Source organism: Moschus berezovskii, chromosome 6 (genome assembly GCF_049115385.1).
Source record: "Moschus berezovskii isolate FMDL1 chromosome 6, NW_MosBer_1.0, whole genome shotgun sequence".
In the NCBI taxonomy this organism is placed as follows: domain Eukaryota; kingdom Metazoa; phylum Chordata; class Mammalia; order Artiodactyla; family Moschidae; genus Moschus; species Moschus berezovskii.
In genome coordinates, this window is record NC_142465.1 from 120,140,428 (window position 1) to 120,167,790 (window position 27,363).

Consider the following 27,363-nt stretch of genomic DNA (forward strand, 5'->3'; position numbering starts at 1 on the left):
GGCAGAGGGCTCGGGCATGAACCGCGCGGCCCGGGGACAGCAGCGTCGTCGTCCGGGCCCCAGATAGCAAAGCTGCGGCCTAAAACTTCTCCCCGCAGTTCCTGCACCCTGGGCCGGAGGGGGGTGTCGGGGGGTGGCAGGAAGTTGTTTCTGCGGGGAAGGAAGAGAGAGAGGTTGGAGCTGGGCAGCGGCTCCGGGCACGGTGCCCCCGCCCATTTCATGCCTTTCCCGGGCACCATGAGGGCCCCCCTGTGCCAGGCACCTTGCGGCCCCCATCTCTGGGCACAGCGCGCTGCCCCCTCCGTGGCACCAGATCCCCTGCACTCCGTCTCCCACCCCACTGGACCCCGCGCCTCTCCCGCAGCCCCGCAGGCAGGGTCGGGACAAGCCGCCGCGGGCTCCTCCTGGTGCGCACCGTACCCTGGGGGAAGCCCGCTGCCACCCGCGATCCCAAGCCCTGTCCTGGAGCTTCGTCTAGAGCTCCGCGGCGAGCCCTAGCCTGGCAGGGAGGAGGCCGGAGGTCTAGCCGCCACTCCGCCGCGCGCGCTGGGCTGCGGTCAGGCCAGGGACCGTCGGTCCGCCCCGGGTCCCCAAGCCGGGCCCGAGCGTGCGCGCGCGCGCTCCGCTGCCCGCAATCATGGCAGCCGGCGCCTCGGAGCGCAGCCGCCGAGCGCGCTCCGGCCGCCGCCTCGGTGCCAGGGCGGCGGGGGCAGGCCGGGGCCCGGGCTTACGGGCCGCAGGGGGCGAAGCCGAGGGCTGATGAGTCCTCGCGACGCGGTGCCCCCAGCCCCGCGGGACCGCGCGGGCGGGGAGCCCCCGGGGCGGCGTGCCCGCGGGGGCGCGCACGCGAGGCTGCGGGGCGAGGCGCGGGGCCCGGGCGGCGAATCCGCGGCTCGCGCCGCCCGCCCCGCCCGCGCGCGCTGCGCCCGGGAGGAGGGTGCGCGGCGGAGGGGGAGTCGGGGAGGGGCGGCGCCGGGTCCTTGCCCGCAGCGGGCACGGCCGGGGGCCCCGGGAGGCCTTGTTGGTATTCCGGGCACAGCCGAAGCCCTGATCTCCCCGCGGAACTGGGGCGCCCGGGAGCGCTGCACGGCCGCCCCCGCCCCCGGGCGGTCTCCCCCAGGCTGCGGGGCCGTAGGCGCCTCGCTCCCCCCGCCCGTCCTCTCCTCTCCAGGTCCCCCGGACCCCCTCCCCCGCCCTGATCCGGCGGCGAAGGGGTGGGCAGGGAAACGCGCTCTCTGGGACAGGTGCCAACTCCGAGACAAAAGACATAAAATAGGCGGCAACGGGGGAAGCGCGGCCGGCGCGCTCGGGCGGGGACGGAGGCGCCGCGGGGGCCGCATCCTCGGTGCCGATCGGGGAAAGTTTGGGAAGTCGCCGCGGCGGCTTCGCGGCGGCGGGGGACACGCGGGCCCGGCCGCCCTCCGCGCCGCGCTCGCCCTCTCCGCGCCGCTGCTGAATAATTCATGGCGCGGCCGCCGGCCATTAGCATGCACCGGGCGCGCGGCGCGTCTGTGCCCAGTCGCCGCCGCCGCCGCCGCGGCATTCGGCGCCCCGGCCGCGCTCGATGAGCGGCCGCGCGGAGGCCGAGCCTGCGCTGTCCCCGCGCTCGCCCGCCGGTCCGCCGGCCGGCCGGCTCCCATTGTGCCCCGGGCCTGCGCCCCGGGCCGTCCGGTGACCGCCCGCGTCCCGCAGCGCGCCCGACGGCCGGGCGCTGGAAGTTCGGGCCCACGGCGCTCGCCCGCCCGCCCCGGGATGCACGTGAACTTGGAGAAAGTCGCGGGGCGCGCTGGCGCGGACCTCCGCGGCAGGGCGTGGGCGCCCCCGGCCCCGCGCGCTTTCGTTTTCGCCCCGGACAAAGGTCCCTCGCGGCGCAGGTCGCGGACGTGGAGACCGTGTCCTGCGGGTCACTCTGCGGGTTGGTCCAGTCGTTCAACCCGGGAAGCCCGAGCGAGAAGAGGACGAGCGGCGCGGTCGGAGGCGCGGTGCGGGACCCGGGGAGTGGGGCCTGGCCGTGCGCTTCTCCCGCGCCGTCCCGGAGCTGTCCTGCCCTGGGAAGAGTTGTGGGAGATGGCACCGCTTTGCTCTCTGCCCCTTTCGCCACGTGAAGAGGAGAATCATTTTGGAAGCCAGGACTCGGACCGATGGGCCAGGGCCTGTGCAGCCGTGGGCGCGATAGCGCAGCGCCGGCTGCGTCCGAGCGCGATCCTCCGGCAAGGGCAGAGCTGCAGACCAGCGCGCCCCAGGCTCGATCGGGTTCAAGGCGACTATTGAGGACGGTAAGTGCATTTCTCACTTTCGCTACTTAGTGAATATTTAAATATTGATGAAGGGATTTCTAAGAAGAGCCCTTTTGTAGGGCAGGCCTTCCGCAGACCCGGGGACCTGGGAAGGAAGGTTGATCTTGGACCCGAAGCCGCACCAGCTTGCAGCAACTCCATGGCCGTCATTAAAATTCTGGAACTTGGAATTTGTGAAATACAGCTTTTAATCTCAGATGTGTGCCGGCCATTTGCCAGAGAGAATTTGGTTGAACACGTCAAATAGTAGGCCTCCTAAATAGAACACGAGGAAAAGAGAAAACAACAGTTTTTAGATCAGATGTGTTCCGAAAGGTTGTTTGGAAGCCACAGCCCTTTCTTGAAAAAACTGAAATGTTTCATTCACTTCCTAAACCATCAGTGCTTCTTTTTCTTCTTTTTCTTTTTTTTTTTTCCTTGCTGGTCAGGCATTTATGGAGAGCTGGTTTAGGGCGGCCCTGGGTCAAGGACTGGCCGTTCTTGGCCCTTGAAGTGAAAGCCCCATGTGTGGATGCTGTTGTTTATGGTGGCATAAAACGAAAACAACTCATAACATTTCATAATAAATCCCTCTTTATAGATGGGTCACACACGGGCCCAGACCGCAGCCCTGGGGAATTTGTGGGGAGCAAGAAAGGGGTGAAGGAATGCATGTTTGCCGTAATTACAGGGTTTTAAGGTAACGCTGAAATTAATTTCTTCAAAGTTGGGCTTCAGAGGCCACGGCAGCCTCTGTAGGCCAGCACTATGTTCATTTTATTTTAGTTCGTTGGTTTTAGCCGTTTGGGATTTTTAAAAAGCACGTTTGTACTTGCGTGTTACCTACCCTGTTAAAGTGAAACCCATAACTGGGAGATTAAACCCGCTTTTTAATATGATCGTATTACAGGTGCGATTTCCCCTTTATTTTGCCTCATCTTATTGATGTGGTTTGGACAACCTTGCAGGGTGCTTTGACCACAAAATAATGGGGGGGACCTGTTTCCATAACACCCCAGAGCTCTGAGCTGGCACTCGGAGGCCGTTTTCCGGGAATGTGGACAGAGCCCTGGGTATCCCAGGCCTGCCTCATGCTTCCCTCTCCCAGGGCTGCCTGGTTTCCAGAGGAGAACCCAGAGGAACGAAGGGACAGTTTCAGTAAGGTCCTGCCCAGCTGGCCCCGAGGCTGAAGGTTTGCTTATGTGAACTACTGTAGAGCCATCCTGGCCATCTTCTGAGCTAGGCCATTGCCCCTCACCCTGGTGCCCTGTTTTGAATTTGTCTTTATGACTTTATCAGAGGCAGTTCGCAGACTTGAAACGCAGGGAGAGACACTGGGGAGTGATCTCAGAAATGGAGGGTGGCTTGCCCCTCTGGCCAGGAGCTGACGCTGGCCGTGGTGTTGGCAGTGACGGGTTAGTAATTACAAAAAGCCCGGGTTCCGCTGGGGCCTTGCTTGTAAAATGCAGGAGACATTTTCCTGGGTCCACAGATGACCCGTAGTGTAGCGCATGATGGGCAGGCATGGTGGGGCATTCTGCTTAGACTGTTGGGGATCCCCTGGGATTAAAGCAGACCCCAAAACAAGGAGCGTTGATTGCTCCCTCTGAGAGCCCACGGGCCAGACACCGGGAGCACGGAGAGGCCTGAGCATCAGAAGAGGCACCCCCAGGGCCATTCAGCGGGGAACTACTGTTCATCTGGCTCCAGGGGCCCAGCGTCCGCTCCACATGAGCCCCCAGCACAGGGGATGCATTGGGGCTGAGAGGCCACAGCCAAGAGCTGGGCCGGCCCTGTGGAGGGAGGCCCTGCTTCGGCACCACGCCGTCCTGTCCTGCCTTTGTCCTTGTCCTTAGGGCCAGCCCAATACCCTGGAGACTCCTTATGGAGACCTGAGTCCCAGCCAGGGGCTTCTCACCATGTGGGGAGGTCTTCTCACCACACGGGGAGGTCTTCTCAGCACGCGGGGCGGTCTCATCCAGAGAAAATGCATCTTTGAGGATGTGTACGTGACATAAAGTTCGGAAAATGGAACTGGCGCCGGCCTGGTTGTTCTCACGGGGTTTCGGGGGAAGAATGTGCTGAGCAGGGGACAGGGTCTTAAGGACTGCGGCGGACTGGCGGGAGGGTGGCCCTGGTGCTCCTGTTTTTGTTTACAACCAGGGCCAGGCCCAGGGTGCCCCCTGGACTGCACTGAGTCTTTGCCATGCCCTACCTCTGGCCACTTGAGGCCCCCCGATTCTGGCCCGGGTGGTCTCCAGGGTGCAGGTGGGGCCAGCTGCACACTACGGGCAGTGGGTGGTGACTAGCCCCCGCCCATAGTCCGGTCTCTCCTGCCACCTAAACAGGTACAGACAGCATCTTGCCCTGCTCAACGGGACCAGCGGGGAGCTTTGCCACAGTGGGGACGTTCGGGTCCCTGGAGTTTGCACCCAGCTGTGGCCAATGCCGTGAATGGGTCTCACTCCCATCTTCATCCCGGCGTGGACGAGGCCTGATGGGAAGGCGTCCTGTGGGGCCCAGGGAGGGGCTCAAGGGCTCTGCCCACCCTGACGGGCTCTCTGCCTGGGTGGGTGGGTGTTCCCTGGTGTCCAGGGTGACCAACGTGTGACCTCAGTGAGGGACAGCGCTCGGGGAAGGAAGGAGGTCCCATGGACCAGGCAAGGAGACCTCTTAAAACCATCACGCCTGGCTGTTCTCAGGCTGGGAGGGCGTTTCTGTGTGTTTAGAGAGCACAGAGCTACCCCTGCAGTAATCCTGCCAAGTGCGGGTGTCCTAGCTCATGGCTGGGCCCCTCCAATCCGGCCCCCTGCCCCTGGCTCGCCGTGGGACCCTGGACAAGTCCTGTCCCCTCCCGGGATTGCAGCCCATGCTCTCAAGCAGGAATGAAAGCTCAGACTCCCGAGGGTCCTTGGGAAGGTTCGGACGAGGTTATTTCCACAAACCCCAGTTGGGGCATGTGACAGGGACGCCGTAAATGGCTGTCGTTGTAATTGTTTTTGTTGTAAATGGTAATCTCCATTTTTATTGCTAGTTACTTTTGAGCTTCTAAGAAATAGGGAAGGTAGTTTTGGTTTCATTGGAAAGGACACCTGGGCGTTCACGACACACCACCTCCCCCCCAGCTCTGCCCAGGTGGTAGTGAAAGTGAACCTCGGTGATTTCAAGGTGGATTACCAGGAGCTTCCGAGCCAGCGCTTTCCTCCTCATGGAGACTTGGCTTAGGCACGTGCTCGCGGAGGAGGTGCCCCGTCCTAGGCACCTTTTAGGAGTGGAACCTCCTCAAGGATGGCATTCACCGGGGAGCCGACTCCTGGGGGCTGACCGGGGAGAGACAAGGGCAAGAGGTCCTGACCCAGGCATTCAGGGTGCCCGTGCCAGCCGCTGGTCATCCTTGCCTGCAATTCAGTTTGGCAGTTTGATGGGGCTTCATCACTCTGACAAGCTAATTGTTCTTTGACCCGATATGAACGTGCCTTTACCAAGATGCTTGCTTTAAGAGAGCTTTATCTCTTAGCTGATCATCCAGGAAGACCCAGCAAGATTGCCCTTTCTCAAAACATCTTGTCGGAGCAAGAAAGAACCCCAGATGGCATCGGCCCTGCTTGCTGATGTTACGGAGCCGAGAAGAGAGAAAAAGCAACAGTTGTCTCTGAGCAAAGACAATGGACCTTTTATATGAAATATTTATTTTCAGGGCTGACCGGTGTCCCAGTGGCTCCGTATCGCAGGCCCTGAGGACTGAGTCAGGGCCGAGATGTACAGAAAAGGAAAAAAGAAAGAGTCCTCTGACCTGTGAGTCTTGGGGAATTTCAGTGGGAATGTCTGGCTTTCTTTATTGAGTAGAGTTTAAACTTCCACAAGTTTATTTTCTCTCCCTCTGTGATTTCTTCTGAAAGGCCGCTTGCAGGGGCATGTTGGCACATAGCGGAAAGGTAGTCAGGTTTTGGACTGTGGGCTGGACGGAGCCTCACTGGGGCCAGGCCTGGTTGGCCGTTGTCTGCTGGGGGGTGGGTGGCAGGACGGAAGTGGCCTGGAGGAAGAAGGGTCCTCACGGGGGCGGGGGTGGAAAGAAAGCCACCAAGAGCCAGTCTTGGACAGTATTTGTGACTCTCCGGCGTCCCACACTCCTCCCCAAGTCGCGTTGTCCGATGAACTTGAAATCTGCCAGCAGCTTATCAGAGAGTCTGGCCTGAATTGGCGAAGCCACACATAGGCCCCTCAACACCTTCACAGGCCTGGCCCAGGGTTCCTGGCGGATGGACGGTCTCTGAACTAACAGGATGAACAGATTTTTACTCGGAGGCCTGCTCTTGAGCCACCCCCGCTTTCCCTGCCTTGTGGCTCAAGTGGGGCTCACGTTGCTGACCCAGGTTCCTGATCAAGGTCCAGCTTCGCCACAGCTAGGAAGGCACCCTGGGAAGCAAGGCCCAGATCCCAGGCTCACGTTAGGGACCCCAGGAGGAGTGGATCAGGCTGGGACTTGTGACGGGAACATTGGGGCACCAGTTTTCCTGGTGTAGGGTGTGGGGGGCGTTGGAAGGCCGTGGTGGGCCATTGGCCCAGACCCCTACCTGCTTAAGGGGTCCTCAGTCTGGTGGGTGGAGGGCAAGAGAGGGAGTGGCCCCCATCAGGGTAAGCAGCAGGGTTTCCTCTTTACCCAAAAGACTGTTGGCAAATTATATTATCTGGCTTCAAAAATGAGGTGTTTTTTTTTTTTAAGAAAAACCCAAAAAACCTGCTGTTACATCTTTTAAAAAAATCCTGGAACCTCTTAAGTGGGGTCTGTTTCACCTTCTGCATTAACCCCCCCTCCAAAAAAAATGTAATGAAGAGAGCTCTCTTTGGGTGGGCGTGGGGGCGGGGGAAGGGGGCACCTATAACAGGCTCCGAGCCCTTGCTTGGAGTTGATAAAATGGTAGAGACTGAAATCCCTTCCCATGAGGCAGGACAACACTAAAACACAGATTTTATTTACTTTATTTTTTTGGAGAGGGGTTTTGCAAGTAAAGGGCTGCAAAGTCTACCTGTGAAATTTTGGATGGAATTGCGTTGTTTCAAGACTCTGGATTCAGGAATCTTGCCTTTAGGGACTGCTCAGAAATCCTGTGGATGGGTAAATCGGCTGGCCGGGCCCACTGTTGTAATCAGTGGCTAAGAGGTTTTCTGAGCAGAGATGTGACCAGCAGAGGCGATGGTTATTATCGCTAAATGAGCCTGGTAGTTGTGGTTAGAAAATGTGTGCACGGGACTTACAGAGCAAAGCCCAGATTTTCTCTCTGTTTTTGGAGTAATAGCATTTCCCCTTAAGATGGGGGGCGGCGGGAAGCATGTTGTCTCTGCTTGCTGCCTTTGGTTTCCGATGCTGGGGCCAGGTTTATCGGTGAATCACCCTTCCTTTAATTCTCGGATTTGAGATGGTTAGGAAGTTTAGCTGAAATATTACCTGCTGATTTGGGGCTCTTAAATCTAGATTCGCCTTTCATGTGTTTAAGAGCGATATTTACATTCAAATCAGCCTTTTATAATTACATTTTAAATTATAATGAAATGATGGAGCCGGGGCTTCAGTCCTCCATATGTTTTAACTGTAGGAGATGCTCTGGTGGGCTGCACATCACGTCACAACCCTGGGCTCCACACAGGCGTGAGCAGGCATCGGACACGCAGGTGTTGGCCTGCAGGGCCACACATGTGTCCTGAGTGTGTCCGAGGGCGTGCATGTCAGCTGCGGGGCCCTCCCCAGGCTCCCGGGAGGAGAAGGGCGTGTGGGTGATTCTGACCGCAGCATGGCGGCAATGCTGCCAAACCTCGTGGCGCTGGGCTCCCTCCCGGAAGGGCCTGGTTCAGGCCTGGCTGCTTCTTGGGTCTCGAGCCCCACGCAGACCTGCAGGCCTTGGGGACAGAGGCCTTGATCTCCTGGGTGGCCAGCTGGGCACTTCTGGGGGTGTTGTGTATGCCAGGTGGGGGAGGGGTGCCCTAATCTGCCGCCTCTGTCTTGTTGGGGCGGCCCCCCACCCCGCCCCCGACCGCCTGCAGTTTTCCGTGGCTTTCCCCACGGAGCCTGGGGGACCCTCTCCTGCCAGGCCCAGGCTGTTGGCAGCCGTGCCACGCAGTTCCTGGAATGGAATTCCCGGCGTTCCTGGTCAGGCGCGTGGCATTGGAATCCTACCTGCTTTGTCTCTGGCATCAGCTGGTGAGCTAGTCACGTGGCTGCGTGCGTGAGCCTGGAGCCCAAGGGCCCACGGGCCCCTCCCGCCGCTTCCTTCTCGCTCCCCCTCTTGTGCCTGTGCCCCGGGCATGGCCGGCTCTGTGCAGCCATAAAGCAGTATGGAAACAAAACACACTCCAGGCAGCCAGGGTGCAGCGGGAGCTCCGTCCACGGAAAGGCCTGGAAGCCAGGGGAGCCGCCCGGGGGGCCCTGAGCAAACTCCGGCCGTGGCAGCCCGGCCTCGGTCTCTGCATGCCGTCCCTTCTGCCCCCGGAGCTGGCTTTGCTTGCCCGGACACCTTGCCCACATGCACAGCTTGGTGGCCCACCCTGCAGGGGGACAGCCAGGTGGTCATTGCCTCAGTTCCGGGCCACAGAAAGGTCCAAAGGAGAGAGCTGGGTGGACCAGCCGGCCACGCGGAAGCGGCCCGGTACCCACAGAAGAGGCCGCTGGGTCTGATAAATTTCCAGGTGGAAGCGCCCCTGCTAGAGCCTCAGGCCCACTGACCCGGCACAGGTGGCCGTTCCTGTCTGTGCTGGCTTTGCCTGGGTGAGACCGGTGGGTTTGTGGCGGTCGGGGTTGGGTGTGGTGACGGGCCCTCATCATGGCCAGGCTGAGCGTCCCTCACTGTGTCATCACGGCAGCCCCGAGTGGCCGGAGCCGAGACCCCAGCCCGGGTACCAATGGGGAAACTGAGGCTGGGAGAGGCCGCGTGGCTTGCCTGGGGCTCGGTGGCCGCTGGGACCCAGGGCTGGGGTTCGGGGCGGTGGCGCGGCTCCGGGGGCATCGGCTAGAGGGGGCTTGCTCTGGGGGGCCCCCGGGGAGCCTGGCTGGGGGCTGGCTGCCGCCTGCCCCCCCGGCCGGGAACAATGCGGCCTCTATCCCCCGCGCCGGCCAGCCAGGCGGGCCGCCCGCAACATGGCGCCCGGGGCCGCGCCGCCTGTCCACGGGGAGGGCTGGCGCCCGGGCCAGCCCGGCCCCCCGCGTCCTCCCGGGCCGGCTGCGAGTGGCCAGACGCCGCGGCGGCCTCCTCCCTCTCCCGCTGGGCCGGCCCCCCGGCCCCCGCCCGCCCCAGCGACGGGTTTGGGGGTCCGGCCCAGCCGCCTCTGCCACGTCTGCCACCCTCCCGGCACCCACGAGCATCTTTCAAAAATTCCCGGTGGGCGGGGCCGAGCTGCAGCGGCCGCCTCTGGCCCCCTCCCCGGCAGCTAGTGCCAGATGAGAGCAGAGACAAAAGTAGCATTTTCCTCGTCCTCCTGGGCTGGCAGCGGGGCCTCCCCAGCGCCCCTTGGCTCCCGGTGGCCCTGGCTCCGGGTTGCCGGGGTGGCCGAGGCTCCGGCCGGGACCAAGGGGCCCGATGGACGCTGGTGGCCACAGGCGAGGTGCCTGAGGGCCCGTCGCCCGAGAGGGCTGGCACCCGGGGCTGGCCCCCCAGCCAGCGGGCCCGGCCCTCCTCTGCCTGCCGCGGTGCCTGGCCGGGGCGACGGCCGCCGTCTTCACTGCCTTGCTTTGCAGCAGCTCCCCGTCCGCCTGCGCCCGGTAAGTCTCCCTCCTCTTCAGTCCTCTCCGAGCTGGAGACAAGCCGGGGGCTCTGCCATCTTGTGCCTGTTAGGTTTGCTTCTCTCTAATTGGTTACCCGAAATTCAAAATTCTATTTCAGATCCCCACCCCCCCCACCCCCACCATCTTCAGTGAAGTAAACCCTTCCAAAAACTGCAGGGAAGAGGCAGAAGCCAAACCCATTTATTTTTAAGATCCGAAGCTACAGGGCGTTCGAAATCACAATAAAAATGAATGTTTGTTATTTCACAGTAGCTGCATGTTCAATTATAATTTGAACGAATGTTTCGGGAGGTATTAATAGGCACGGCCTTCCTCTTTCATGCCCAGTTGTACAGGTTTTAGGTTTATTTTTTTGGAGGGGGGACATCTCACTATTGTTGTGATTATTATTTTAATTTTTGGCCACACCAGGAGTGGCAAAGGGAAAAAACATCAGAAACATCCACAGTCTCCCCAGCCAACTCCTCGGCAGGCAGGGCCAGGCGGGCACACGGGAGGCTGGATTCTGCCTTGAGAAACAGAGGCCCTTTCATTTTGTCCGGCGTCTTTAATGCTGCCATATCCAGAGTTTAGCGATCCAGTTTCTTTCTCCCTTTTATTTTATTTTATTTTTGGGGAGGGCAAGAAAAGGAAGCTGTTTTCAGCTCTTAGCTTAGTGTGGGAAGATCTCATAGGTTGTTTTGGGCTTTGTTTCTAAGCACTTATCTAAGCCAGGGGTTCCAGCTGACATTGCTGTGCCGGCTCCTATCTATCCTGCCCGTGGACGGCTCGTGGGGTGCACGTGGGCCCGTCCACTCGCTCGACCCTCTGGAGCCCTGAGTGGTCCCAAGGCCTGCCTGTGCCCCGATCCTGCCCTGGTCCCCGACTGGCAGAGCTGTGACCGAGACATCCCAACTGTCCAGGGTCTGAGCCCTGGCCAGTGGGCTGGGGAGTGAGTCCTGGAAGACCTCTGAGCTCTCGGACCACACTGCTCCTGCCATCTGGGAGCTGGGTCCTATGCCCATCTGAGTCTCTCTTTCGGGCCCGGAACCTTTTCATTTAGAAGGTGGGCTTTGCCGAGTTCAGCTCTGAGCTCTCCTCCACCCTCTGGCAGGCTGACAAAAGCGCCCGCAGACACAGCCTGGTTTCCCCACGTTGGAGGGGCAGCAGCCAGGGTCTTGATTTATGGGAAATGGAAAATCAGGCCCCCAAAGTTCTAAATTGCAACTGAGAGGAAAATTCCCACGTGAATGCGTTTTTGTTTTCCTGGTTCTGAGGCGTGGGGGTCCTGTTTGTGCAGGCCTGAGCAGCCGGCCGGAGCAGACACCACCAAATACTGAAACGGAGCTCGGCACACGCGAGAAGTGTCTGCGGCTGCTTTTGTTCTGAGATCCGACAGCAGTCGCTCCTGGAGGATTTGGGGCTGCAGAGACAGGCGCACGGAGCAGAGATAATTAAAACATTTTCCTGATTGTGACAGCCACATTCTGCTGCTGCAAGCTGGAAGATCATTCCACCCAAATATTTAGCAAGCACTAAATAAAACACTGGTGACAAAATAAAAGTAATCGGAAAAAAACAGTGTAACAAATTCTAGAGGCAAAAGAGTCCACAGTACAGAGAGGTTGGCTGGAGGGTTACTGGAGAGGATTGTTGATTATTTTTAGAGAATTTATACTTTTAATAGCTGCCCACTCATTTTTTTAAATTTTTATATGATAAAATTATAATTTTCTTATAATTAAATGTAGATGAATAAGGTTTTAATTCTAAATCCTAGAGTGATAGTCAAATTTCCTGATTGTTAACTCATCTTCTTTTTGGACAAGGTAGCGAAAGTAGCATAAAATCAATTAATTTTCATGAATGAGCATTTTCATTCTAAATTGGTATTTTCCACCGAGATTACGTTCATCTGATGGTTTTAATGTATATGAATAACCATTTCCCAGCCTGCACCTTGTATAGTTGGGATAGTAATATGTGATCAATTATCATCTTCATTTTTTAATTAGGGTAATAACACTGTACCTCTCCCAGATCAGTAAATTTCCACAGAATCATTTTTGTTGTTGTTTTAATGAGGCAAAAATATCAGCATTCTCCATGGCACCCAGTACTTCTCAGCAGTATTTTTTTTTTTTAAGAAAGTACCACACATAGCAGTTTTCCCATCATCGCTTCTATATAAATTCCACTATAGACTGAAATTATACATTCTCACAGCACAGATGGGCTGGTCTGTCATTATGACTGCCGGGTCCTTGTTGGAACACACAGCATATTTCAATTGTGGAGTCGACAATTTCGAAGAACTGAGGTCAAAATAAACAAGTTGCCTTTGTACATCAAAGCAGTCTTATTAAATGATCCTCTGATCCCCTGAAACATTTGGTAGCAGAACAACCATCATCTTATTAAAATTCAATTTAAAATTTGGTCTTCATCTGCACCTTTTTAAGACTCCAAATACCCTATGTCAAAGGACCTCAGATATTTTCATTACCAATTCTTATCTTTTTTTTGCATCACCAACAGCCTAACAGTAATTTATATTAAAAATTATGGGGTTTGGGACTTTTTAATATCTTTGTAATTTCTATAGGAAAGGAATTAAACCTTTCGCTATTCTATGTAGACATTCATAAAAATTATTTTGAGAAGCTTCTAAAAAACCAGATGCTAAATATTTCACGTGGTCTAAAGATACATCTAAATCCAAGCTAAAAAAAAAATTCAACAGGTAACCTACAAAGAGTAGCTATAAACTTAAAAAAAAATTATCTCACCAAGATAAAGCGCAGAATTTATTGGTCCCTATCAACACACGTGAGGGCAGAGCAGTTTTACAGCCACGATAATTTGCAAATGATGATAACTGTTTATTTTGTGAATTTGCTCGCATTATGATGTAATCGGTTCTGAGGGCTCTTTTTCCCCAGCTCCTCCTTATCTTTAAATGTTCGCTTCTGCGCGTCTGAACTCTGGATTTGGGCTCTGCAGCCTCGGAGGCTCTTCCTGACCGAGAGCAGCTCGCCCAAGTGCGTGCCATGTTTGGTGAGATCGGGGTGCTTCCTCTGCCGTGTCCCGAATTCTCCTGACACCGTTCCGTTCGTCAGCAGGAGCGCTTTGTTGGGGCTTGTTTGTTTGAAGGAACGTACCTGTTGGCAGAGATGTGGGGGAATAATAGGAAGAGTGAGATGTTGATGAAATTTACCAGAGTGGTTTGTGAGCTGCTTTCTGCAGCAGCTGCGCTCTCGGGTTTGTTTTGTTTTGTTTTTTTTTAACCACTTTCTCCTTTCCTATGTTGGTCTTTGCAGAGGGCATCAGAACTGGGTTTAGTATCAGCCGCCGTGAATGTGGCGCTGGTCTGGGTTTCTCAAAGATGAGGCACAACAAGACATCCCGATACCGGGGTCAGAGCCTCAGAAGGATGGCGTTAGAGCATGGACGGTGGTGGTGGGCATTGTTGCCATGACGATGCTCCGCTGCATGCTCCACGCCAGGCTTCTTCCCGCCTGGGAGAGGAGGGTGGCAGAGATCATGAGCTCCGGAACTCATGGCCAGGGTTCAGGTTGAGTCCTTTTGATTTGCTGGCTCTGCTGATCAAGATCAAGGGCGAGGTATTTCCCCTCTTTGTGGCCTCAGTTTCCTCATCTGTAAAATGGGGGCAGTAAGTGTCCCTGCCTCAGTAATACAGATACAGCGCTTGCCTCAACACTTTTCACAGAGAGCACCCCATACATTCTGTTCCTTCTTAGGTTGTTCCTGAGTCTCAGAAGTGCCTGCATAGCAGGGTCACCAGTGCCATTTCTGCAGGGGATGAGCCTTAGAGGGGCAGCTGGATGATGCGGGTTGGGGTGGATGTGAACACAGGCCTGTGGGCCTCCAGAGCCTGGGTGCCTTCTGCGTTAAGTGATGGTGTGGCATCCGTGTCTATATGGTGGCCCAGTGTGGCTCTTGTCGCCCCTGGACCTGTGTGTGCGTGCCTCGGTGGGACTGTGATGTGTGTGCATGCACACGGGGGTCCAGGTCTCTGGGCCACCCTGGAAGATGCCTGGCTGGGTGTTCGCTGCCCAGTGGATGGGCTGTTCTCCCGGTCCTGGGTGGACAGGCCCCAGGTGCTGGACGCTAGTGAGTGAAGGAAGGCGAGTGGCTGGGCTGGCCGCGCTCTGGGCCCGGGTCAGGCACTCACAGTCTCCTCGGAGCGGCAGGCCATCCCGGACGCCGGCCATTTGCAGACCCAGAGGACTGGCATCGGGCCTCCAGCCCAGGAGAGGAAATGGCGGCGGGGCAGGCCCAGGACGGGGCCTGGGAAGGCATCCGAGGGCGGGAGCGGCCAGGTGGCCCAGGGGGCGCGCGTCCTCCAGCCAGCGCCCTCCTCCGGGAAGCGGGTGGCAGGGCCAACCTTCCATGCAGGTCTGCATGTGTGTGCATGTGTGTGCCTGTGCGTGCATGTGTTCCCGTGTGTGCATGCACCTGTATTCTGGGCTTGGGGCCTGAGCACACACCCAGGAGCCCAGGCAAACCGTTTCTCCACCAGGAACACAGCGGAGACTGGAGGGCAGGATCTGATAAGATGCTGTGAACCCCCAACCCGCCTTCAAGCAGAAAAGGCCTCAATAAGAACAGTTTTCGCTGCCAGGCCTCAGTTCTCTCAGCTCTAAAGTGGGGGAGACAGCGTCGGCCTGGGGGAGTGGTCAGAGGCAGCAAGCGGGGGTCTTGCCTGGAAGCCAGAGGCCAGCCTTTTTCATCCCAGGCTGCAGCCTTGTGGGAGGAGCGTGGGGCCTGGCTGTTTGGGGGGCCACCTGCCCCTTTCAGCCTCAGTTTCCCCACCCGGAGGCAGAGGGTGAGTCCTACCCACAGGTTTCTTGTGGAGGCAGGCCGTGTCACCTGCCCTGAACAGGAGCAGGTTTTGGGGAGTCCCTGGAGGAGGCTCGCCTCTGGTGCCTGTGACTCTCTGGGGCCTTGAAGGGAGCTGGGAGCGGGGGAGCTCTGGGGGTCCGGCTGCTGCAGCGCACACAGGAACCTCTGGCCCAGTTTCCTGGGCGCTGGCCCTGCCCGGGGATTCCTGCGGTGGGTGTGCCCGCGCTTCCGGCTGCCGTGGGTGGAGGGATCCCAGAGGCGGGCGGCCAGTTCCCGCCACTCTTGCCTGCCCGAGCCTCCCGGGCGTGCTGCTGCCTTGAACTCGAAGGGACGAGGGGTCCCACCCGGGCCCACCATGCCAGGTCCAGGCCAGCAGTGCCTCCGATGTGGCGCCAGAGGCTTCCAGCGGCCGTGGCGGGCGCCCAGCGGTGCGGACAGGGTGTGCTCAGCCGGCGCCTTTGTTGCTGCGAACATGCACTCGTAAGTCGCCCTGCACCAGCCCTTGGGAGGCTCGGCCCTGATGGGTGGGTAGGGGCGTGGGCCTCGAGGGTCTCCGCTCCGGTCCTGGTATTCCTGCCCAGCCTGTGACCAGTGCCCAGGGGAGGCCCAGCGAAGCAGCCTCCGGGTAGTGGCTCCTGGGCCTGGCAGCCTGGCAGGCCACCATGGCCCACAGCCTCGGCCGTGCCACGAAGGTCAGGTGCGTCCAGCTGCCGGGGAGGGTGGGTGAGGAAGGCTGGGGCAGGACCCGTGGGAGTGGGACTCGAGTGGCAGAGATCCTCTGCTTTGAGGGTCGGGGTCCACCCTTGTCTCCCCCACACGGGAGGCCAGTGCTTGTCTGAGTTTGCAAATAGGAGTGAGCTCCCTAGGGTTGGGGGGAGCTGACCTTCATGGACCTACTGAGCGCCAGGCCCAAGGTCAAGTCCTTGTTTCTTTTTTTGTTTTTAAAGTTTCGGTATTTTTTGGCCACTCCACCCAGCTTGCGGGATCTTAGTTCCCCAGCCAGGGATTGAACCCATGTCCCCCGCCGTGAGGTGCAGAGTCCTAACCACTGGACCACCAGAGAACTCCCTAGGGCCGAGTACTTTAATCTGCTTCTTTTAAACATCTATTTTTTAAATGTAATCTGTTCGATTTCGTCTTGTTTCAACATCCAATCAGAGCCAGCAGGAGCTAGTGCTGTTCTGGTGCCAGGATAGGGCACAAACAGGATGCCCCCTCCCTGCCCTCGTGGAAGGTGGGTGTTAATGCCTCGTGGAAGGTGAGTCTGAGAAAACTTGAGGCTCACCGAGGCCAAGGAACATGCCCAGAGTCACACGGCTAGCAGGCGACAGAGCCTGCCCTCAAACCCGGGTCCCTGACTGCAGCACCCAGCGTCTCCCCTGGCTGGCTGGAGACAACCAGGCACGGGGTCCCTCTCACGGATGCCAACCTTGGGGGGCTCTCCCCAGGTGCCAGTCACCAGGAGGTCCTGTCTCTGCCTGAGCTGCCATTTCTCTAAGATCTCAGGCCCGCTGGTTGGACTGACGTTGCCCCCGAGAGCCCTGCTGGATGAGGCTTCAGGCCTCTGTGCCATTTGCTGGCCTGGCGTGGACGATGCACAGCACGTCAGCGAGGGGCAGGAGGAGGGGCCGTGGCCACCCTCCGTCTCGGTGCCCCCCGGCCCAGAGCGGGAAAGAGTGAGGCTGTAGGCCGAGGTGATTGAGATTTTAACACTCGGACAACCGCGAGTCGAACCTCTGGGAGATGCCGTAAAACCCCCAAACAGGCAAGACCGTTTTGCAGACTCCAGCATTCTCAAGATGGTCCTTTCTGCTTTGTGCCAAACCCAGACCCTTCCATCATACCGGGAGCCTGTGGTATAGACCAGGGGCCCGGGGTGTTTCTCTGTGGGGCTTGTTGCAGGCACCACTGGACGTCTGAGGAACCCTGAGTCTCTCCCATGGAGACGCGCCCACCTGATCTTGGGGTTCCCAGATCGGTCAGTAGCAGGGTGTCGCTGGCACAGCTGGGGCCTGCATGCCCCACAGCCTGCCCCGGGTCCCAGTGTGGAGGGCTCCTGCAGGCAAGGGCAGGACAGGGGTTGGGGGGAGCGCTGAGTGCGGGGGTGTGGGGGGATGAGCTCATGGAAACCATCTCTCTGCAAGTGAACGGCGGCTCTGTCCGGTGTCAGAGACCCTGCTACTCAGTCCCCATCCGAGTGGCTGCCGCCCTAGTGCTCTGCCAGCGACCCCGCAGCTTCCTTGTGTCCCAGGGTGGCTCAGCACCCACTTGATTCTCCAGGGCACCTTGCAGAGTGGTCAGGGGCCAGCTCGGGGCGCAGGAAGGGGACCGGTGGCACTGTCCAGGGACCAGGTGGGGCAGACCTTGTGGAGCACCCGCCCATTGACTGGAGGGCTAGAACCATGACTGGGGGGGTCTGTCCCCAGAGCCCGTGTCTCAGCAAACACGGGCGCCCTCCTTGAAGCCTGGGCTGAGATGGTGTAGGAGGTGGGTGGGCCCAGCCAGGCGAGGAGCAGAAACTTAGGCTGGAGTGGCCAGTGCAATCGCCCCGGGGTGGGAGGAATCCGGGTGGCCTCCTGGAGGTGGCAGACCCGTGGCCCCAGGCTTGTGCGCGAGTCCCGCCCAGGCCTGCCACGTCCCAGAGCCCTGCCGCCCGGCGCCGCCCCTCCCGCCGCCCCGCGCCAGCCCTGCACAGGCCACATCTGCTGCCGAGAGCCTGCCAGGACTCCACCTCCCGGCTCTGTCCCCATGGAAACCGCGGGGAGGGGGTCCTGCTGCCTTTGGCCCTTGGACTGGTTTCCATTAGAGCCAGCCTGCTTTCCTCGAGGCTTGCCCCTGAAGGTCAGGGCTCCCCCTCACCCCGACAGGGGCTTCTTTCTGCATTTACCGAGTGCTGGCCTCTCCTGTGCCAGGAGGCCCGGCGGCCCGGGCCTGCCTGTCCTGGCGGGCATCCCTCTGTGGGGTGAGTGCCCGGAGCCCTGCCCAGGGCCGCGGCGGTTCTCGTCCTAACAGGCTCAGACCCCGCCTCCTCTCCCACGGGGCCAGCAGCTGCTGGGGCTCAGACGCTGGACCTGAGCCGGGGACCCCGGGTTCCCGCCCCAGCTGTGCCAGGGAGTCACCAGGGGACCTCGAAGGGGCCCCTTTCCCCTCTGGGCCTCAGTTTGCCCCTCTGTGAAATGACAGGGTTGAAGTGTTCCTCCAGTTCCTTGCGATGCCAAAAAGGAAAGGGAAAGAACGAGAAGATGAAGCTGCAGCAGGGCCAGTGCTTCTGGAGTCTGTTCTGGGATTTTTGTTTGTTTTCAAAGAGGGATTTATTTATTTATTTATTTTTTAAAAAGGAAGGAGCCATGGAATTTGACCGGAGATCAAATTTGAGAGGCTGAGAGCCAGCCAGAGCCCACGGACCCGTGACAGGGAGGCCCAGCTGGGCTGCGGGCGGCCAGGGGCCTGTGCAGCTGTGCCCGCTAGGCTCCTCCTGGCATCTGCCGGGTGCCCAGCGGTCTGGCTGTGAACGCAGTGAGCAGAGGCATGCACCGTGCCCCTGATGGAATCCAAAGGGCTCTGGAAAACTACCCGAGAGGTTTCCGGAGGTCAGAAATGTGGGCAGAAAATGCGATCCAGCTTTATGAAGAAACCCAGCCGGCTCTTCCTCCAGGGAGCCCGGTGAGGGGCCCGGGGGAGCGGCGGTGCTCCAGTACCTGTGAAGAGCTCGCCCAGGGCTGCTCCGTGGCTGCTGCCCCAGGCCCCACCCGGTGCCCTGGTGGAGGCCCTGGCCTCCTCACCTCCTCCTCTCACAGGAGACGGTGGGTGGTGTCTTGGGGACGTTTCTGCCCACAGGTGCTTTGGCTCGTCCCTTGAGACCCCTCTGCACCCACTTGCTTCTTGTGATGTGTCCCAGCTACCTCGGGGGCTGGCCCCTGCTTGGTCCCTCTCACTGCTCTACGGGGGACACTTTTAAGCTCATGACGGGGAGCAGAGCCTTGGGGGCGGCGGGGAGCAGTTTCCGGGCGGTCTGGGCAGACTGCTTTGCCCCCTGGGCCTCTGTGTCCTCATCTGTAAAACGGACAGATTTTCAATAGGTTTCCCGTATTTTTCCCTACATTTGCTTCTTTTTTTTATCCCCCTTCTCTACTTCTCAAGGATGATGTTAAAAAAATTAATACATATTTAAGTTACTTAGGGGTTGGGCTTCCCTGCTGGCTCAGCAGTAAAGAATCCGCCTGCAATACAGGAGACACAGGTTCAATCCCTGGGTCGGAAAGATGCCCTGGTGAAGGGAATGGCAACCTAAGTATTCTTGCCTGGAGAATTCCGTGGACAGAGGAGCCTGGCGGGCTACGCTCGATAGGGTCACAGAGTCGGACACGACTGAGTGACTGAGCCCACACAACACCCACGTGCCGGGTTCGTGTGGAAATTCGGTGAGACTCGGGGTCAAGGCTGGATATGCACGGGAGATGGCATCAGAACAGCACCCACCCCACACCCTCGTCAAGAGCGAGCAGGCTCACGTCCCTGGCTGTTACAGACCCACGGAGGGGCTGACCCTCACCCGGCGCGGCTCCAGGGAGAGTGGAGACAGGCTGACCTTCCTCAAGGTCACCCGGAACCCGCTGCCAGAAGGCCCTGGGTCGCCAGCATGTTGGTATTTCCTCTTCGTCGTCTGAGCTGAGGGACTGTGGAACCCCCTGCCCGAGGCTGCCTGGGTTTGCTGACAGATCGTGGGGGCGGGAGAAGCAGCCCATGGGCCCTGGGGACATGGTCACTGCAGCTTAAAGGGTAGGGGGTAGCGCCTTCTGTTTTCTGTCCAGGGTGGGAATGGAGCTTCAGTTTGAGCAAAGATGGCACCCCAGTAGTCCCAGCCCGCACTCGCCAGTAAAGTAGGCCGAGGGAGTGAGCTTGGAGGAGCAGCCTGCTGCCTGGGCTAAGGTTGATTTAGACACACAGGGAGCCGGGGATGATGGAAGAGACAGAGGAAATTTCCCCAGGGAAGAGGGAGGAAAAGAAAGAGGAGCCTAAGTGCCCAGATAATTATAAAGCCTGGTGCGGTGATTCACGGCAGGCTCGCCTGGCTGGCTGCACTGCCATCTCCCATCTCAGCTGCTCCCCTTCCTGAGCCCGGAGACCCCCAGACACCGCCCAGCACCCATGCTCGAAGTCCCTCTGCAAGCTGGGCCCTGACGTTGGTTATTGGGGCGGCCTCACGGAACCTTGATGTGCCACCAGCCAGAACTGAGGTCTGGAGGGTGAGCCCTCTTTGCAGAGCTAAATGGTGGCACCCAAGCCAGACCAGCCAGTGTCGTAGACCTCAGAACCAACCCTCTGCCCACAGCTGCATTCGGGGCCTGGGAAGCGGCCCATCAGAAAGGTGGCTGGTCAGAGTGGGGGAGGCCCACAGGAGGGGGACAGCCCAGACCACAGCGTCGGGCAGAAGAAAGAAGGTGCATTTCCTGGCATGGATCTGGGACTGCTTTATAACTAGACGAGAGATGCCGGGCTGCCTGGACAGGGCTCCATGTTGGGCCTGACCTTGGGTGGCTTCCACGGGGACTTTCCTCTGCTGTGATCACACCCGTCTCCTCTCCCTCCTAAAATTCTTGGGGGATGTCCCCGCAGCTGCTGCCCTGCCTCGTCATCCTCGACTCCCCTTCCCACCACACCCGGACTGCCCTTCCAGCTCTGCTGGCTTCCAGCATTTCCTGGACACCCTCCTCCTTGCCGCCAGACGGTATCCATTGTCTTGCCCACCCAGGAGCAGACCATCGCAGCGTGGTCCTCTGCCCCGGTGCCCATCCTGCAGGCTTGCCTCCAACTCCTGGCTGCAGTCCAGTGTCCCGTTCGTGGGACTCGAGAGGCCCCCAGCAACCTGTCCTGCCCCCTCCATGGCGCCATCCCCCACCTCTCCAGACTGCGGGGCAGAATTGCCTCCTCCTGGAGGCCCTCCCTGCTCTCCACATGCTCACCGCTCACAGACGCCTTGCCCTGGGAGACTGGGCGCTTCGGGAAGGATGGGCCAAAATCACCAGCCTGGCACAGGGCAGGCTCTTGGGGAACGTTTCATGAATGAACGAAATGGAATCCGGAGACCAAAACAGAAGAAGAGAAGGCTGGATGCTGACTCCCCAGGCTCTGCACCGGGCACAAGCCAGCGGCTCACTGTGGCGGCCAAGAGTCTAGGCTCCCCTGGAAACAAGCGGAAAGAGTTTATTTCTTCTTCCACCTCCACCAGACACATTCCCTTTTAGGACGAATCCAGGACCCGTGGAGCCACACCTCGTCACAGATGGTTCTGTGACGCCTGAGGAACGGCCTGAGAGCGTGGATGGTGGGGGACGCCAGGCCGGGAGGACCACGCGGCCTCCGGGGGTCCCATCCGGGAAGACCAGCAAGTCCAGCTGCCCGTGGGCACCGTGGGGCCCACTCCTGCCCACCACTGGGCGTGAGAGGCAGGATCCGTCAGTCTGTTGGGTGTCATGGGCGGGGGGCCCTCCGCACATTCTATTTAAGTGAGATATTTCTGACTCACAGATCTCCTACCTGCTCCTGCCCCCACATTGTCACAGCTCCCAGGGGTCCCCTCCAGGGGGTGACGACAAGGTGCGGGACCCTCTGGCCTCCCCTCTCCCTGCAGCGGCTGGTTCCTGACAGGTCAGCCCTGGGCTTGCCGCCCCTCGGTGGGGACTTGCCACAGCCTGTTGTTACCACTGTTCACCTCCACGGATTGTGGTGAACGTGGGTGTCAGCGCCCATCACCCTTCTGGGGCATCTTTGTCCAGCTGTGGAGGGTCTGGGGCAGCTTCCATTTAGGCCATTTAAAAGTGTGCCTTGCGGGGACTTCCTGGTGGTCCAAGGCATAAGGCTCCGTGCCCCTGTGCAGGAGGTGCGGGTTTGATTCTTGGCCAGGGAGCTAGATCCCCACGCGCTGCACAGCTCAGCCAAATAAATACGAAATGAAATACATTTATAAAAGGAAATAAAAAATAAAAGCACGCCCTGGGTAGATCACTGACAAGCGGGCAGGGGCCTCAGTGGCCTCCCGGCTCTGTCGGCAGCCTGTGGCAAGGTCGTGGGCCGGCCGGTCCCTGCCCCGCAGTGGGCCTGTTCTACCCCTGCAGCACCATCGTTTTGACGTGCACCTGTGACATCAGGTGGGTCTCTGGAAGGTTCTGATGGGCCAGATTTGGGGTAGACGTGAGAGTACCCTTGGGCTTTGAACTGGGACCCCACTTCTAGGGGTCTCCCCGGGGGAGCAAGGGAAGGTTTATGCATAAAGATAAGAGGTATTCATCCTCATTCACAGCTCTTACAAAGGTGAGAAATGGGCCCAGCCGTCCTTCTGGGCTTGGCTGTGTGGGTTGAGCAGTCGTGACGAGGCCACGGGTGGCAGGGTCTGCAGCCTGCGGGAGGACACACCAGGGTTTATGGCCACGTGCACTTGCCTCCAGAATGGCTGCGGGTCCTCAAGGGTGGGCGAAGGCCTGCCGTGTGCTGGGTTCACGGAGGATGCAAAATGTTCGTTGCCTCTCTCTCCTTTGTTCCCCAAAATCATGTTTCGTGAGCATCTATTCCTTTTGTAACTGAAGAAAAAATTATTTTGAATTACGAAATTAACTACCAGAGTGAAACTGACCCGCCGAGATTCTCCCTGTGTGTTCTCCCTCGAAGGAAAACATTCCCCAGGGCACTGGTGGTCACGGTGGGGGCAGCACCGTCGTCCCGGCGCCTGTCCATTTAAAATGAGCGGAAGCGACTTGCTGGGAGGGGATGCTCTGACATGGGGTCCCCCCCCGCCTGCCGCCAGGGTGGCGGGGCCGTGGCTCCAAGCAGAGCCCATCCTGATGCCTGAACATGTGTTCATGGTGTTCTGAGTCTGAAGCCTGGAAGGAATCTCTAGGACGTGCATGACTGTTTTGCTGTCTCGCTAGAACTGGGCTCTTACTCTGCTGTTCCAGGTACCATCCTCCGCTGCAGTAAACCCCACCCAAGATGCGAGCCTGGGGGAGGCCGGCTTCCCCCCAGACCAACTCGGTGACGAGCCTGCCGCCGCCGCCGGTCTTCGGGCAGACCCACTGTGCGCCTGCCAGGCTCTCGGGAGCTCCACATTCATTTGTTCAGACAGACGTCAGCTTCAGACGGTAGGTGTAAATAGCTGCTGCTGAAGATACAGAAAGGAGGCCTTGAGAGGCCAGGATTCACAGCCCAGCAGGTTGTCTGTGGCCCTGATTGACTCTGGAGCTGCGGCTTCTCACCCAGACTGGCACCTCTGCCCCCAGATGCTGTGTCTTAGAAGCCTGCGCTCACCGGCACCCTGCCCACACTGCCTGCCCTGGGAGCCTTCAGCCCCCCGAGGCCCTCCTGGAGCTGTCTCGGCCACAGTGGGGCGGCAGAGTGGGGCACACACCCCCAGTCTGTGCATCTGGGAGCACCCCTGGGGGTGGGTCGGTGCTGGAGGACATGGCCCACAGGCTCGCCTGCCGACCTCTGACCCCTCCCGCCCTGTCTCAGGCCCCTCCGAGGGCTTGAATCCTGGCACGGCACCACCCAGGGTGCCCGCGGCACCTCTGCCCACGGTTCGTTAGCACTTGGCGTTTCCAGGAAGGATGTTTCTCCCACACGTGACCTCTGAGAGGGGCCGGGTCGGATGCTGCGGGCCGCTGTGTGCCCTGGGTCTGGGCCCTGGCGGGTCAGCCAGCTGTCAGACGAGAGGCTGCAGGCACCAGAGTGGTCGTCTGTGGCCTGGAAATCATATGGAGGGTCAGCAGTGGGTGCCACCGTCCGCTGAGCCCCACGGGGGGCGGACACACTCTGCCCAGTCTCTGGTCTGCTGGGTAAATCCTAGGCGGGGAGCACTGCATCGCTGCCCCTTTGTCATGGGTGAGGAGCTGGAGGCCCGGGGAGGCGAAGGGGCCTGTCCAGGGTGGCAAGCACAGAGCTGAGATGGAGCCCCGTGGCCCCTGGCCCCCTGTGGATGAACGCAGGAGTGTGCCAGTATCCAGGGGTGTTCGGGGCTGGGGTGGGGCGGGGTGAGCCTCCCGGCACCCTGCTGGGCCGGGTGCTGGTGCCAGCAGGCTCCGCCGGCCTCCATGGGCCAGGAGCTTCCAGAGGACAAGACTGTCTCTGGACAGAGGACCTGCCCCCCGAGCGATGCTTCCAAGGGGCAGGGGCTCCAAGTGCCGCGGGCCCCTGTGGGAGTCTGGGGCTGAGAGGGGGAGCCGACTGTGAGCATATTGTTGGGGAGGAAGCTGGACCAGAGAGGGCAGTCCTGTGCCTGGAGTCACAGCACGAGGAGACAGGCACAAAACGGGGCTTGTGTCCCCAAGAGACCTCAGCTTGGGGTTTACTCGTGACCCTGAGACAGGCCGAGGCCCCTGGCCACCCTTCTAGCTCAGTGTGTGGGCCAGCCCATTGGGAGAGGCTTCGGCCGTCCCCAGGGGCACTCTGCACTCCCAGGATAGCTTTAAAGGCTCCGAGAGCAGGTGACATGCCATGGGTGTAACCTGGGAACACGGGACTGGGAGCAGCAGAGGGTGAGGATTGCAGCCTGAGAGCGGTGGCGCTGCCTGGCACCTCTGTGTGCAGAGCGCCAGACTGGGGAGCCCGGTGGTCAGGCAGCCTGGTGGTTCCGTGGGCGAAAGGATTCAGGGGTGCTGAGTTCCCAGAGGGAGGGCCTCCTGTAAATGCTGCTGTGACGGGGTGTCCTGGTGCCAGGATGATCCGGTGGGCGGCTGTCCCCTTGAGGTTTCTGGCCGTGGCCGCGTGCGGCTCCTGCGATGCTCAGCCATCCAGCCAGGGCCCACGGGCCTGTGGCAGGAGCTCCCTCGCCCTCGGGTGGGAACCAGCCCCGGGTGTGCGGAGCGGGCGTGGGCGGCCGGCACCCGCCTCTGGCTGGTTCCCTTCTGCTGAAGCCGGCCTTGTGCCATTTCACGTCCCTGCTCTTGTGCCCTGGAAGTCCAACTTCATCCACAGAGAATATGACCTGGGCTGTTTACAAAAACCAGGGTCTCGGCCGCTGGGCCCACGGGCATTCCTAATGGTCCACGGTGGTCCTCCGGGCGCTGGCCGGTCGCACTCGCTATCCAGAGAGAAGACTGGGTGCGTTGCTGTCAGCTCCCCGAGCTGACAGAGGGTCCTTGACCTGTGGGCTCTCCTGTGGGGGCCCAGAGCTGCTGCCCGGTCACTCTGGGGGGGCGTTGGAGTCCCTCCAGCCCAGGGGCCGCACAGGAGAGGCCATCAGATGGATTTCCTCACCGCAGTGGGGGTTCGTTCAGCCCATCCTGCTGGGGGGCCGGCAGGGAGGGCTGTCCCTTCTGGAGGCGGGGGTAGGTGCTACCCGCTCCCATAAATAGGACAGTGGGGACACCCCTGCTGGTCCAGTGGCTCAGACTCCGTGCTCCCAGTGCAAGATTTGATCCCTGGTCAGGGAACCAGATCCCGCATGGCCGCTGCTAAAGACCCTGCGTGCTGCAGCGAAGGTGGCAGATCCTGCGTGCCACAACCCGGCCCAGCCACACACGTATTGAAACCACCAGGACAGTGGTGGGCTTGAGGCCGGCGACCCACGCAGGCGGCGGCAGCCAGGCCTGGGCTGACCACCTGGCCCCCTGCTTCTCTCGGAATCTGCTCGGGGCTCCGGGGCGCAGACCTGGTCGCCCCGTCCGACAGCCGGGGAGACGGGGGCCGTGAGAGCCTCGGCAGCGAGCGAGCAGGAGGCAGAACGAGAACCAGCGCCAGGTGACGCGGGTCCTGCGCCTGTGCCACGTGTAGGTCATGGGTGGTGGGCTCCCAGGGCCCCATCTCTGCCTCCAGAGAGGGGCACAGCCTCTGAGGCATCGTAAGACCCGGGCACATCCCAGGGAAGCCGCCGCCAGGTCCCCTGTGGACCCTGAGGGCCTTAGCGTCCCACGCGTGTCCCGTGAAAGTCAGAGCCAGGGGCACTGCTGCAGAGGAGGGCGCTGAGCTGCCCATGCCCACACAGCTCTCACCTCTCCACAGGGAGCATGGCCCTGGCCCTCAGCTGACAGGGCACGCCCCCCAAGAGGACCAGTTCTGTGGGAGCAGCATGCTCCTGGGGACTGGGCGCCCTGACCTGCCGCCGTCCCGGCCACAGTCTCCCACTGGGCCCGGGTCAGAGACGCCAGAAAGGAGAGGCCTAGGTGTCTGTCCCTGGCCTGGCCTGAAGCTCAAGGCCCAGCAGAACGCCCAGTCGTGGCGGGCTAGACCTCCGTTTGGGTTTGCCTTTTTGTTGTCACAGGGGATGAGCCATCCCTGCTCTGGGAGCGCCATGTGCCTCCTGCGGCCCGAGCCCAGGCCGGGTGGGAGCAGAAGGCTGGGCCTGGGCTGCTGTCAGCCGAGTGCCGGCTTCTGGGTCTCTGCCCAGCCTTCTGGGTCTTGGGGTGCCTGGACAGTCATCCCAGGGTGTCCCTGTACTGGCGCCTTCGGGAAGGACATAAAGTCACATCTGCACCTTCTATTCCAAGGTGGCAGGCATGGTTCTGAGGGTGGTAGTGTGCAGTTGCTAAGATTCTCTGCGACCCCATGGACTGCGGCACGCCAGGCCTCCCTGTCCGTCACCGACTCTGGAGCTTGCTCAAACTCATGTCCGCTGAGTCAGTGATGCCAACCAACCATCGCATCCTCTGTTGTCCCCTTCTCCTCACGCCCTCAATCTTTCCCAGCATCAGGGGCTTTTCCATTGAGTTGGCTCTTTCACATCAGGTGCCAAAGTAGTAGAGCTTCAGCATCAGTCCTTCCAGTGAACATTCATTGACTTCCTTAGGATTGACTGGTTGGATCTCCATGCTGTCCAAGGGACTCTCAAGAGTCTTCTCCAAAAAAAATAAAAGCAGCACTGGAAAATAAAGTTTTGGGCCTTGCTCACTGAAAAAAAAAAAGAGTCTTCTCCAACACCACAGTTTGAAAGCATTAGTTCTTCGGTGCTCAGCCTTCTTTATAGTCCAACTCCCATATGTGACCACTGGAGAAACCACAGCTTTGACTAGACGGGCCTTTGTCGGCAGAGTGATGACTCTGCTTCTTAATAAGCTTGTCTAGCTTTGTCGTAGGTTTTCTTCCGGGGAGCAAGTGCTTTTTAATTTCATGACTGCTGTCACCATCTGCGGTGATTTTGGAGCTCAAGAAAATAAATTCTGTGGGGGCATTTCCAGGCCTCCTGGGTGTGGGCACCATGCTAGGTGTGCAGACTACACAGCTGCTAAGAGGTGGTCTCTACCAGGCTCAGGAGCTGGAGCCTGGGGGGACAGGTAGCAAGAGCATCTGTGAGCTGATTTCAAGGGACCCCAGCCTATTGCTAGAGCTGACCCTATTGCTCCTGACCCAGGAAGCCCCCCTGGAGAAGGTGACCTCCAGAATGGGTAGGAATTAGGCCTCTGATGGCAGGAGAACTGGCCCTGGGTGCCAGGGCAGGGCCAGAGTGAAGAGGGTGGGGCTCCATGACACGGCAAGCTTGCT

General features: G+C 59.6%; 1 protein-coding gene across 1 annotated transcript in view; it reads left to right on the plus strand.

Moving 5' to 3' along the window:
* Nucleotides 1-237: 237 nt before the first annotated feature.
* Nucleotides 238-27,363, plus strand: part of LOC148777751 (uncharacterized) — a 41,296-nt gene continuing 14,170 nt past the window's right edge. The window contains exons 1-3 of the mRNA XM_088837060.1: nucleotides 238-487; nucleotides 596-15,375; nucleotides 22,848-23,030. Of these exons, the coding sequence (XP_088693186.1) occupies nucleotides 238-487; nucleotides 596-2,271 (1,926 nt within the window). The 3' untranslated portion in view covers nucleotides 2,272-15,375; nucleotides 22,848-23,030. The remainder of the gene's footprint in view (nucleotides 488-595; nucleotides 15,376-22,847; nucleotides 23,031-27,363) is intronic.